At 36.6% G+C, this 11905-nt stretch overlaps 2 protein-coding genes across 5 annotated transcripts; both read right to left on the bottom strand.

Moving 5' to 3' along the window:
- Positions 1-51: 51 nt before the first annotated feature.
- Positions 52-6291, bottom strand: LOC306890725 (uncharacterized protein). Of its 4 annotated transcripts, XM_079450661.1 has the most exons (19): positions 5818-6291; positions 5391-5505; positions 4972-5146; positions 4782-4893; positions 4152-4258; positions 3922-4048; positions 3644-3764; positions 2991-3057; positions 2860-2899; positions 2512-2648; positions 2331-2390; positions 2173-2236; positions 2000-2094; positions 1784-1912; positions 1580-1694; positions 1363-1500; positions 1115-1281; positions 854-936; positions 52-775 (listed from the first exon to the last, which is right to left on the bottom strand). In XM_079450661.1, exons 1-19 carry the CDS (start codon positions 5882-5884, stop codon positions 589-591), a joined length of 2106 nt encoding a protein of 701 aa, XP_079306787.1. In that variant the 5' UTR covers positions 5885-6291; the 3' UTR covers positions 52-588. The 4 variants fall into 4 exon arrangements, with proteins under 4 accessions (XP_079306787.1, XP_079306788.1, XP_079306790.1 ...); XM_079450662.1 differs by lacking the exon at positions 2991-3057 and having other exon boundaries at positions 2860-2945; XM_079450664.1 differs by lacking the exon at positions 2991-3057 and having other exon boundaries at positions 2860-2945; positions 4972-5292; positions 5818-6194.
- Positions 6292-6538: 247 nt separating this feature from the next.
- On the bottom strand, positions 6539-10546 carry LOC306890727 (interleukin-17 receptor A). Its single transcript, XM_079450667.1, has 10 exons — positions 10334-10546; positions 10233-10257; positions 9973-10119; positions 9443-9567; positions 9198-9318; positions 8863-9023; positions 8436-8510; positions 8273-8342; positions 8028-8144; positions 6539-7900 (listed from the first exon to the last, which is right to left on the bottom strand). The coding sequence occupies exons 1-10, from the start codon at positions 10433-10435 to the stop codon at positions 6846-6848; spliced, it is 1998 nt and encodes a 665-aa protein (XP_079306793.1). The 5' UTR covers positions 10436-10546; the 3' UTR covers positions 6539-6845.
- Between the last annotated feature and the right edge of the window lie 1359 nt (positions 10547-11905).

Genomic DNA, 11905 nt, shown 5'->3' with positions numbered 1-11905 from the left:
AAAATATCTTAAAATGTAGCTGGCAAACACACATGAATTCAACATCAAAAGTTTAGAGTAAAACAGGTTGTTTTAATGTGAAGGAAAATGTGTTTTAGATTTTTTTAAACATTTACATTTTTCCAACTTACTTGAATTGTTCAGTGTTTTAAGAAAGACATTTTAATAGTAAAATACTGTACACCAGAGACTGGCATTTTAACATTCAAAGTATGTTTTACAGCATAAAACATTTAATCGACTTTATTAATCAGTTAAAAATAGCAATGAAAATGTTTTCACTAAGTGTCTATCATTAAAAAATACTGGCTCATATCAAGGGAGGTCTGGAAATTGTCAAGCGTTTTATAAGTAAAAACATAGATGTCCCATTGAAAATATGAGGTAGGATTTTACACATTTACAGTCTCCCCTTCAAACGTTTAGATCAACGTGAGCTAGGTTTAGACCCATTGATCGAAATAAACATCATAGCAATATACACAATTAAATGTTGTAATTCACTCATTTGATTAAACTCTCATAAAAGCATCTATCTGAACCCTTTAGATGCTGTGTCTATAAAGACAACCTGCAAAGTAGGCGGAACTACATGCACATTAATGTAGGCTTGGACCACAGTTGTGACTTCTCTGGATGGATAGCATCTATTGTTAAAGATGGATCGATCGGGTGAGGACTCAACAAGGACATACGGGCAGCAAGAAGACCCATTCGCACACAGCTGTCTGTGTTTCTTCCCTGGAGGATCCCGACCATCATTGCTCCAGCAAAACTAGTTGAAATATGGATTTGCAGAGTTGACATAAGAACATCTTAGTACTTCATGTTGTAAAATACTTTAAATACACACCTGTCTCCGGCTCCGGACACATTTACAGTTTCTTCTGAGCTCACAGCGAGTGCAGGATAATGGACCGCACACAGCTGTCCTTTCTGTTACAAAAAAGCATAATACATTATGCACCAGAACTGAGTATAAGCTTCTATATTATTTTATATCTTAAATAGACAGTGTACTTATAAATAAAAATCAAGTTACATGATAAAAGCCTTTATTGACTCATTAAAAACAGTCTTCGTAATTAAATCTAGAATCCTAAAACATTCATACCCGTTTTTTCGTTCTTGGTTGCAAATTTACAGTCCCTGCTTCTTGCTCTCCACATAAAACCACACCCACTGACCCCAAAGTAACCACCACACAGTGCAAATGATCCAGCAGAGGGCGGGAGAGAGCCGGTACACAGCTCAAGACATCCTCAAGAGACTTGGGCAACTCTAAAACAATATCATACTTCAATTACAATTGAACATTAAACATTAACGTGCCCTCGTTCAGTGTTATATTAAAGTCACTACCTGTTGGAGTGGATAAACCTAGCGTGCGATTCATGGTGCAGAGCTCAGTCAGGTTGGGGGAAGTGTATGAAAGGGATTTCCAGCTCTCAGACAGGAAGGGTTTGCATGCCTTATCGGCATCAGTGGGTTCGAACCACACTGCAGTGAAAAGAGACTGAGACATTAACACAACTGACTCATAGTCAGGACACTATAACACACTGTATTTGAGCCTTACCCGGGACTGAATATTTCTTGGCGATGGCACACACATAATCGATGGTTGACAAAGGAATGTTGCCATCGAGAACTACAAGGGACGCCGATGCAATCTGATTTTCATACTGAGAAACCTGCAAATAATATTTTTTTAAATCCAATTGAGCATTCAATTTACTCCTTACGTTTCAAATGATTAGAATACATTTAAATATATACATACATACTCCTCTTGTATTCGCTGATGGATGTCCATGTCGCCCAACCCCAGGCTCAGCTCGCCAGAATCAGTTATGACGGCACAATAGGTGGCGGTCTTCTGATCCCGTAATCTGGCAATTGCACTCGTATCCTGTTGATCATAAAGGAGAACAGAGTACATAACCTTTATTTTTACTTACTAATACTGTCCATAATCATTGGACATTACACGACTCACCATGTGTTTACAATAGTTTAATACAGCTTCACTGTGAGAATCTTTTCCAGTTGCAGAGATGAAGAGAGGTTTGTGTCCTAAACGACTCAAACAGTCTACAGGGAATAAAGTAAGGGTCAGAATGTAATGTTTAATAGTATTATGTCACTTAGAATAATATGAATGTTACCCACCAGCAATATTTCTGCCCACTCCTCCAAATGACTGGCACACACTTCCTGGATTTGTCTGACCAAACTAAATTCAAAACAAACATTATCTTTATAAGACTAAATGCTTTAAAAATGCATAAAAAGCTATTTAAGCTCCACTAACTTGTTAATAGACCTACCAGCAGTTTCTTTGTTTTTCCTTTAGCGATTAAATCAACGTTTATTCCGCCTATAACAATCTAAAATAAATAAAACAGATTTCCATAAATCTACACACACACAAGATTAATCTTTTGTGTACAACGTTTTTGCTTTTCAAATTCATACAATTATGTTCTATACATTTTACATGGCACTTACAGTTTTGGAGTCCATTTTCTGGCCCTTTGACTTCTGGGTCCCAACGCCACTTCTTAAGCTTTCTTTGTCTTTGAGTTTAGAAAGGGCACATGCTATCTGACTGCCCACCTTGGCATTGTTATGGATGAGCGCTTTATCTAAAGGTAAATTAACTTCAGGAAAATACACCGAAATGATGCACATCTGCACAATGCAACAACCGCAAACAACTACTTTTTGAAAGACCATATAACAAAAATGAGCATTAAGTTAATATAATTTATATGATGGCAAAAACATTGATTTAAGGATTTAAATACAAACAGCTTAATGTCAAACCGTGCTTTGGGTTTTAGTGTAGGTGGATACTGGCTTGCAAGGACTTTCCCTTAGACAGTTCATTGACATGCTGCAGAACAAAAGGGGTGACATATCTTCCTGTGACCCCCTTCAAGCTTATGGTATACAGAGAAAACGCTTTACTTCAGAGAATTGTTTACCAAAGTTTGCGAGCATAGATGTTTCTTATGATATGTGTCAGCTGCCGATAAGTCTTTCACCTCAAAACTTAAATGGAAAAAGACCAGATAAGAGAACTGACCTGAATTCAGTTACTCTGTCCTTTGCACAAAAATCCTCTTTCAAATCTATCAGTGTTTCCGCTAAATTCATTTTGCCGTGGTGGGCCACAACGCCCACGACTACAGTGACGCACTTTTTCTCATTTATTCCTAATTTGTCCGACCATTGAGTTTGCAACTCTTTCACTAGATTAAGCGACTTTACCGACCCCTTTAGCGACTTTTGTTGGGAAGACACGTTTAACGACAAACCATTGCTTTCATTCAGTGGGAAAATGTTGTGTTAAGATCTGTTAAAAGAAACTTGTAACGTTTTAATGCTACTTAATCATTAGTAAAATTAATGTTACTAAATACTAAATGTTAGTAAATACAGATGTTACTTCTGCCTTTATGGTGGGAAATATCCCACTTCCGAGGTGTCTGGAACGCACTATTAAAACTATGTGATGACATCACAAATATGTTTAGTGTGTGACGTCATCAAGCGCCACAGTTACAAAATCCTAGCAGAAACACTGACTGTAGTCTAAGGCTTTAATCTGTAAACATGAAAGATCAGTCTTTTTTACCTGGCCTCAGACAATGCTGTTTGTATGGATTCTTCAATCAGCTTTCCAGTGGCTGCGTGTTCTTCAGGGATGGGAACAGCCAAGAGAATGCCGCTCTGTAAGCCCAGATCTAATGTGCTTGCTGTATTGAAAACACAGGAGTTGTCAATGGGAGACACATAATCTATGATCTCAACAACTCTTTCAAATAGAACCAATGACTAAAGCATTCAGGAAATTTGTAATATTGACATGTTTCTCAAAGCATGTTCAGTAAAAGCTTAAATGGTTGAATTTACCAATAAGCTCAGCTGCCTCTTGAGCACTGGAGACAGAGTATGGAGAAGTAAATCCACTTTGCCGGGAGAAGAAAGCCGGAAAGCTTTTTGTATCTCCGTACGTGGCCACGCACACACCCTCAGTTTCCTGTAAATAATGCTGAATTAAAACTTCAATAGTGGACATGAAATTAAAACAGACCTGTACAAATATTTGGGCTTCACAAAGTGAACTAAGCTTGAGAACTTACCAAAAATTCGAGAGTGCGACCAATATCTAGGATGGATTTAACCCCAGCAGATACAACAGCAATTGGAGTTCGCCCCAGTTCGGTGAGGTCGGCACTCACATCCAGTGCTACAGGAAACAATGCGCTCACTTTATATATTATATTAAATTGTATAATACTTAACAAAAAATGTAACTGTGCCTTAACAGATATATACATTATCAGCGTGCCTTGTGCTTATGCCCAAAGCATAAATGGCCATGACACACCGTTCCGATATTGCTTTAAAGGAATACCTCACCTTCAAAATGAAAATAAATTCTGTCATTATTTACATGCCCTCTTGTCATTTTAAACCTATATGACTTTCGTTCTTCTGCAAAATTCAAAGGAAGATATTTAGAAAAATGTTGGTAACAAAAAACTGTTGGTCCCCATTGACTTGCATTGGTTTTGTGTCCATACAACAGAAGTCGATTGGGAGCGACGGTTTTTGGTTCTCTGCATTTTTCAAAATATCTTCTTTTGTGTTTTGCAGGAAAAAAAATGTTTAAAATGACAACAATTTTCTTTTTGAAGGTGAGATATTCCTTTAATACGTATAATAAACTGTCATATTTAACACAAAAAAGGTCATTTTAATAAACTTGCAGATTTCTCCATCTCTATGAACTCCTCCAATGCCTCCTGTTACAAAGACACAAATCCCAGCCAAGTGAGCCGCAATCATCGTGCCGGAGACAGTGGTACCACCGGACAGACCCTGCAATATAAAAAAAACACAACTGGTTCACATTCATCTGTGTATCTACAGAGATACAGATGAAGATGAATTCCAGACCTTGCTGATGACATAAGGCAGGTCCCTTCTGGACACTTTGAGCGCCGTTTTACTCTGTGCCAAAAAGTCTAGCTCATCTGAGGAAAGACCCACGTGAATTCTGCCCTCCAGAATGCCAATGGTAGCTGGGGTTGCACCCTCGGCCCTTACAATCGTCTCCACTTCTCTAGCAGTGCTGAAAGAGAGATAAATGTATCTGAATGAGCAATCCTAAATTCTTTGATGTATTCATATTAGTCAAATGCAATTTTTTCAGTACTACAATTTAAACAGAATTGGTCCCAAAGAAGTTAGTTCGGTATAGTGTGTTTAAGGGTATTCCTGCAAACACAACAAGGTGTAAAGTTGAACATGATAAGAATTTGACAGCTCCATAGGACATATAATGACACAATATGAGGGTTTATTACTTTTTCTACCTGAGATTGTGAGGGTAAGGCATTCCATGTGTAATAATTGTGCTTTCAAGGGCCACAACTGGTCTGTGATCAGCAAGGGCCTCTTTTACAGCGGGGTGGATTGTGAACAGGCTTTCTGTAGGTATGAATGAAACAGTTTGCCCACGAATACATATTCAAGTTTGACATATTAAAACAAACTACAGAACGTTTGAAGTGAGTCTTCCGCGTGATCGATCAACTCAACATGTAGTCACGTGACGGTGGACCATTCCCCAATCCCCATTATAACTGTATAGAAAAGACGTTTACAGATGCACTGCTGTAGTGTCAACCATGATATACATATCAACAAGGTGTAGAACCTTTAAGCACTAAATACATTAAATATATCAATGATTGTGGAGGTTGTGTCTATGGGATCAGAGTCCCACATGTGTCGCTTTACCATTTTTGCCAAGTCTGCTGGATGACGTTGCAATACGTCTCACAAATGCTGACGATCTCCACAACATCTTTAGATCTTCAGGTAAGCAAAACGCACTTGAACTTGAGACGATTTGACACTTTCAAACGTGGAAGCGGTGCGAACTATGTTTTGCTTTTAGATTTTAAACGATTAAAACGGAAATCCTTCAAATATACAAGCAATATACGGATTCGATATAGACGTGCACGCTCATCTAAACACGACTCATGCATTAACTGTCAGTTCGATGCTGCTGGATCTAGTATTAAAACACAGCGAAGGACCGCGTGTATAAAACTAACAGAATTTAAGCTATTTGCAAATCTTCTCTCGACTACGTTGAACTACTGAACTTTGATCCGGTTGGTCTGTTTGTAGTACAGCCCTGGCGTTAATCGCATCAGTGGACTTTTACTCGAGAGATTGACCGAGATTCTGAAGCAGATGCTGACTGACTTTTTAAATCTAATTCATTAATAAATAGGCATTCACAAAGTAAGTCATATTTTGTGTACACTGCAAAAAATAATTAATTTCTTACTAAGCTTTTTTGTCTTGTTTTCTAGTAAATAAGATCCAACTACAAATGATCTAAGTGAAAATGATCTAAGATGTGTTGTCTTGTTTTATGAAAAAATAACAGAATTAAGTAGGTTTATGTTTAAAACAATATGCCAATGAGGTAAGAAAAGATTGAATTGGGTTTTTCACTGTTAACAGTTTTAATCATTGACACATATTGATGCAAATAGACACATATTTCTCTCAATTATTTGGTGCATTTCATGCTTTATAACAATAATAATAATAATAATAAAAACATGTTTCACCTTAAGGAAATCACAGCTATATGACTAGTTACTAAAACTAGTTACAAACACTTGAAATAAAAGGTAATTATGGGTGGAAACAAGCCTTTAACCCTTTAGAAACTGCTAGTAAACAAAGATTTACATTTTAATACTAATTTTGAATGTTAAAAACAGATTGAACATAGTTATGTCTGTTTAAAGATGTTCACAAGGGGTTACAGGGGTGGGAAGCATTAAACATGTTGTGCCAAATGTTGTTTTTGCTGGTATCTCTTTCACATCAATGGTGGTAAAACTATTCAGTACCGGACTACTTATCTGAACGTCTGTGGTAACAACTAAAGATGGTTTATTTAGTATTATGCCTGTCTCTACAGTGGAAGTCATTAAAATGTGCTCATCTTCATTGCAACACTTTATGATATTGACACCCGTTTGTGCTCCATGTTCTTCAGTCAATTCAAAACTTGCTGTGACAGCATTGTAGCTGATGTCCATTGGACAGATGGGTACAAAGCTGGCCACCTCTCCTTCATCATCAGTACCCAAAAGCTCCATTTCAAACCAGTTTGGATTCTTCAGCTGGTATTTGTGAAACGCTTCAATAGCATCTCGTAGGGCTCTTCCTGATGGACAAGTGAAGTAATCGTTCTCTCTGATGCCCTCGATGCATTTAATCCACCCCGGCTCGTGTTTTTCCACTCCTAAAATCCTAAAGTAGAGTTCTTCGAAGTGCTTCATCAGTTTGTACTTCACCACAGTGTTAAATGGTGCCGGTACTTCGTTCTCACTGCACACATTGTCGAAATAAGCCACTATGTACTTGTGAAAAGACGAAGCGTAAGCGAAATCCGGTATGATGAGGCTCAGGGCCGGCGTGAGCATGTCTCCAATTGGTGAACAAGCGTCCTCCTTCAGTCGAACAGTTTGCTCACCGCACATCCCTCTCCATTTTGCATACACGCCCGGAGAGCACAAGACCAGGACTTTATCCGAAGACTTGCAGATCTGCTCTCTTTGCATGTCCAGCCATTGAATTCTACCGATGGTGCCGAGCAAAGATGAATCAAGGAGATCAAGGGTAACATCTGTGCCACACTTAGCCCTCAAGAAGGCACATAATCTCAGGATGATGTCTTTGTACAGGGGGTGGTCCAAAGAGTAGATAATAAAGACCCTTCTATGTTCTTGAACAGGTTTGCATTCCAGTTTAGGTTTTGCACAGGTAGAGCTGTCCAAGGAGGGGGCGGCTATTCAAAGACATGATTGAAATGAAATGCAAATGGTGCATTAAGATTCAAATTAAATAAAGAGAAACGCAGCATTGGTAGCATTGATATTACACGGATATTGTACTGGCCGTATGATTCCACTGACCTTTATGGAAATGTGGGTACATCAAGAACGCAGTGCAGCAACAAACCACTGCCAATGTAACCATCAACAAAACCAGTATCACCAAAACTGTCAAATCAGCAGGAGCTTTTGGAAGATCTTCCATTAACATGTAAACAGAAATCACATCATATTGAATAAATAAAACAGATAAAGACAAATTCAGCCGTGTTAAACTAGTGCATTGCTGTAAATCATACTCTGCATGTTTCCATGGGTATACTTACATGGGCAAATATCAACTTTCTCTTTGTAATCCAGACAGTTATTCAAACATAGAACAGAGAGTGGCTGAATCTATTGAAGAAGACACTTAAAGATTATTTCATTAAATGGGCTTCTAGTATTAATGGTCAGTATACTCCGTTTTAACCACATTCATAAACTCACCACCAAGTACAAACTGCAGTCAGTTATCTGCCTTGGTTCCAGTGTAAAATTAACTTTCAGCGATGTCTGGTTTGCCTTCAAAGCAGATTTTTTATAAAACAATGATGATCATTTATAATAATAATATTAAAGCAAATTCTGAATCATTTACTCATCCTCACGTCATTTCAAACCTGACTTTCTCTCTTGTGCAGAACACAAAAGAAGATATTTTGAAGATTGTTGGTAACCAAACAACACTGGACCCCATTGACTTCCAATTGTATGGACACAAAACCACTTAGACATTTCTCAAAATATTTTCTTTTGTGTTTGACAGAGCAGTCATGTACAGGTTTTAAACAACATGAGGGTGAATAAAGGATGACAGAATTTTTATTTACGAGGGAACAATCCTGTTAATGTTGATAATAAAAACTAACGTTACCTTCAGGGCAATGTGAGACAGTTTTAGATGAAGGTCAGGACTCAGCATAGAGACTTTGAATTGGTCAGAAAACGTTTCTGGTTCAAAGACTATTGTTATCACCAGGTTTCTCTCCTTCATTTTTTCGACTGTCCAAACAAGCTTAGGATTCCAAAGGTTCTCTAAATTCACAAATAGACTTGATAAGTATTCTATTTCTCAGAAGAATTTACCACGTCAGAAACTTGCTACACATTTAAAAATATAAGTTAAAAAAAAATGATTTTCAACCACAAATATGTCATCAACAAGTTTACTTGAGTGGATCACAGTAACTACAAAAATATATACAGTACCTGGAACTGTGACGTTGATTTCTTTTGTGTAGCTACCTATGTCTGACTTTGGTAAATTGGTTACAAAAATCTGATATTTAAAACCCAGGTAGACCACAACTCTGTCCAAAGAAAAAGTCCACTAAAATAATATAAAAAGAAACAACGCTGAAACATCATTTTACATGTGCAAACAACATTTGTATATTTGTAACATATAGCCTATGGCTTAAATAACACTACAGTATATTATTTTATTCACATACCATTTCGTTCTTTAGATTTTTTGTCCATGGCAGTTTATTGAGAAAGATGTAACAAACGCACTCACTCTTATTTGTAGCTATTTCAACTACACAGACTTCAGTCCCATTGATGAAGTATATGCTACCTGAAGCAAAACTTTGTAGTTAAAAATATAATGCTTTCTGTATTCCATTATATTAATAAATATGTTTATATGAATTGCTTTTATTATACTGTGTATGATAAGAAAATGCAGTTTTGTGATTGCCTCAATCTCAATTGTTTTTCCTATAATGCAATGAGATTGAATGGAGATGGAAACACCAAAGACTTTAATGTGAGTCTTCTTTTAACACTTTTAAAATAAAGATTTTCCCTTAACATAACACAGAACTCATGTCTCCTGAGCCATTACAGAAAGTTACTCTTGCTAAATTTAGTTTACTTGGTTCTATACATTTGATTTGATTGTAAATATTTGTCTTTTAATAATATATAATATCTTCTTTGGGGTAACAGGTCAATAGCCACATCATAATTTATATCTTACCATCAGGCGATTGACTCCATGTAAGCTCTAGAACAGGCGCATACTGTCCACCTTGATCTTTTTTAGCTGTTACCTTTGAAGTTACAGTCTGTGGAGATCTTGGGGCCTTCACCCGTGGCATCACCCAGCCCTCATTTGAGCAGTTACCTGAGACAATCAGTAAAGTCTTACAGTATAATACTAATACTAATACATAATATGAACTGTTACATTTTTTATTGTTATGAAAACCTATTACAGAGCATCAAACTTGTACTTGCCCACTTGAACTGTGCATGCTAGCTCCTGCGAAGAAGAACAATTGACATGTTTGGAAGTTGTTAATGTTAGAAAATGAACCGAAAGAAAATGTACTCAGTACCTCTTGAGAACAATTCATCGGAGGATGATCTAGAAGATGTAGAGATGATGTGGTCATTGCGAAAGACAAAAACTTGAAGAAAAAAAGATATTCCACAACCATAATGCTGTTATTGCTGTGGAATAGAAACAATCAAGTTGTTGGTGTGAAACCAGAGAACATTTTCTGTCAGGTTTTCAGAATCTGTAGTTAAAGGAAACCATGAGATCAGATAAGTCGAGGAAGGAGGAGGGGTTAAGAAAATAAAAGTACAGCGTGTGCAGATGAAAAATACTTTTTTCCATATGTATATCCTCTGTATTTTCCATACAGTCTCATACAGTTTCATACAGTATGATCTTATATTTATTGAGAGGTTTGTAAATGAATCAAAAGTGAACAAATGGCCAAACAAATTATTAAATAAAACGTGTCCAGTTACAAAATCAAAAAATATATACTTATTCATAGTTTAGACTAAATAACAAATAAGCAAATGATCTTGTCGAATACTATTTATGGAAAAATAAACTCTTGTCATGACATTTACCATCTACCTATGACCACTAGAGGGCCTCGTGAGCGTAGCCTACGTCATTTGACATCTGCGAGGTCGTATGGTCAACTAACCAGTTAAGGTATAGTCTATGTTTACATTTGTTTAAACAATAGTGTTTTTTTTTCAAAAAGAAACCTTGTCTTATAATGTGAGAAATCATTTTACTACAAAATGTGTGTATGTAAAACCTGTATGCTGAGATCTTAAAAATCTATTTTAACTATTTATCTCGGCTATTTTAACTATAAAACGCCTTGTGAGTGGAGTATTCATTACACCTCTAAACATAAAACATAAAAAAATATGTTATAACTTTTAATAACTACATCTACAAACTAAATTGACTTAAAGACATCTGTTGACACAGATATACATGCACTTTAATTATATGCCCTTCCTTGTGTACTTTATATTTAAGTTAAAAGTTTACTATAGGACACCGCTATCATTCTCTTCTAAACATGTAACTTGATTTACAATGTGCTCTTTCCCCATTGACATGGCATGCAGCAGAATAGCATTGGTAAACACTCAGCTTTTATGGTCCTCAAACACAAGCACGTGGTTAATAAATGAGCCATTAACTTTAGCCTTCATGAGGAGACCTTTTTTCTTTTTCGTTCTTATAATGTTTTAAGTTAATATGTAAGTGCTGTTAAATAATAAATATGTTTTTTCATTATCTAAGTTTACAGGTCGACTTACAGTACAGTAAACTTGAAATTTGCAACAGCACAATTTACAAAGGTTTTTTTACTTAAACTGGAATTTGTAAACGTTTTGATCTGCATTTAAATTGAAACCATAGAGAACTTGAATAATATTGCATAACCCTGCTAGTGTGCAGATGTGTTTGTGTCATTCTGTAGTGTGTATCTATGTCCCCGACCTGGAGGACATACACACTCTGTTTTGTGCAATGCCACACATGAAGAGGTGGAGAACAAATTGTTTAGTAATTCTGCACACGTGAATGCAAGTGACATAACAGGGTGTCTATTTTCATACACGGGATTCAACCTATAAAATCATAA

Source organism: Barbatula barbatula (assembly GCF_947034865.1).
Source record: "Barbatula barbatula genome assembly, chromosome: 25".
Classification (NCBI taxonomy): domain Eukaryota; kingdom Metazoa; phylum Chordata; class Actinopteri; order Cypriniformes; family Nemacheilidae; genus Barbatula; species Barbatula barbatula.
The sequence above is the reverse complement of the archived record's forward strand: the minus strand, read 5'-3'. Positions and strand labels throughout refer to the sequence as shown.

Bases quoted from the DNA above. Each gene is read 5' to 3' on its own strand.
- LOC306890727 (XM_079450667.1), bottom strand. From the start codon at position 10,435: ATGGTTGTGGAATATCTTTTTTTCTTCAAGTTTTTGTCTTTCGCAATG. The intron at 9,319-9,442 runs GTATGTGAATAA...ATATTATTTTAG, and splicing joins AAAATCTAAAGAACGAAATG to TGGACTTTTTCTTTGGACAG. The intron at 7,901-8,027 runs GTCAGTGGAATC...GTCTTTGAATAG, and splicing joins GTACCCACATTTCCATAAAG to CCGCCCCCTCCTTGGACAGC.
- LOC306890725 (XM_079450661.1), bottom strand. From the start codon at position 5,884: ATGTTGTGGAGATCGTCAGCATTTGTGAGACGTATTGCAACGTCATCC. The intron at 4,894-4,971 runs GTCTGGAATTCA...TTTATATTGCAG, and splicing joins TGCCTTATGTCATCAGCAAG to GGTCTGTCCGGTGGTACCAC. The intron at 3,058-3,643 runs GTAAAAAAGACT...TTTCCATTTAAG, and splicing joins ACAGCATTGTCTGAGGCCAG to TTTTGAGGTGAAAGACTTAT.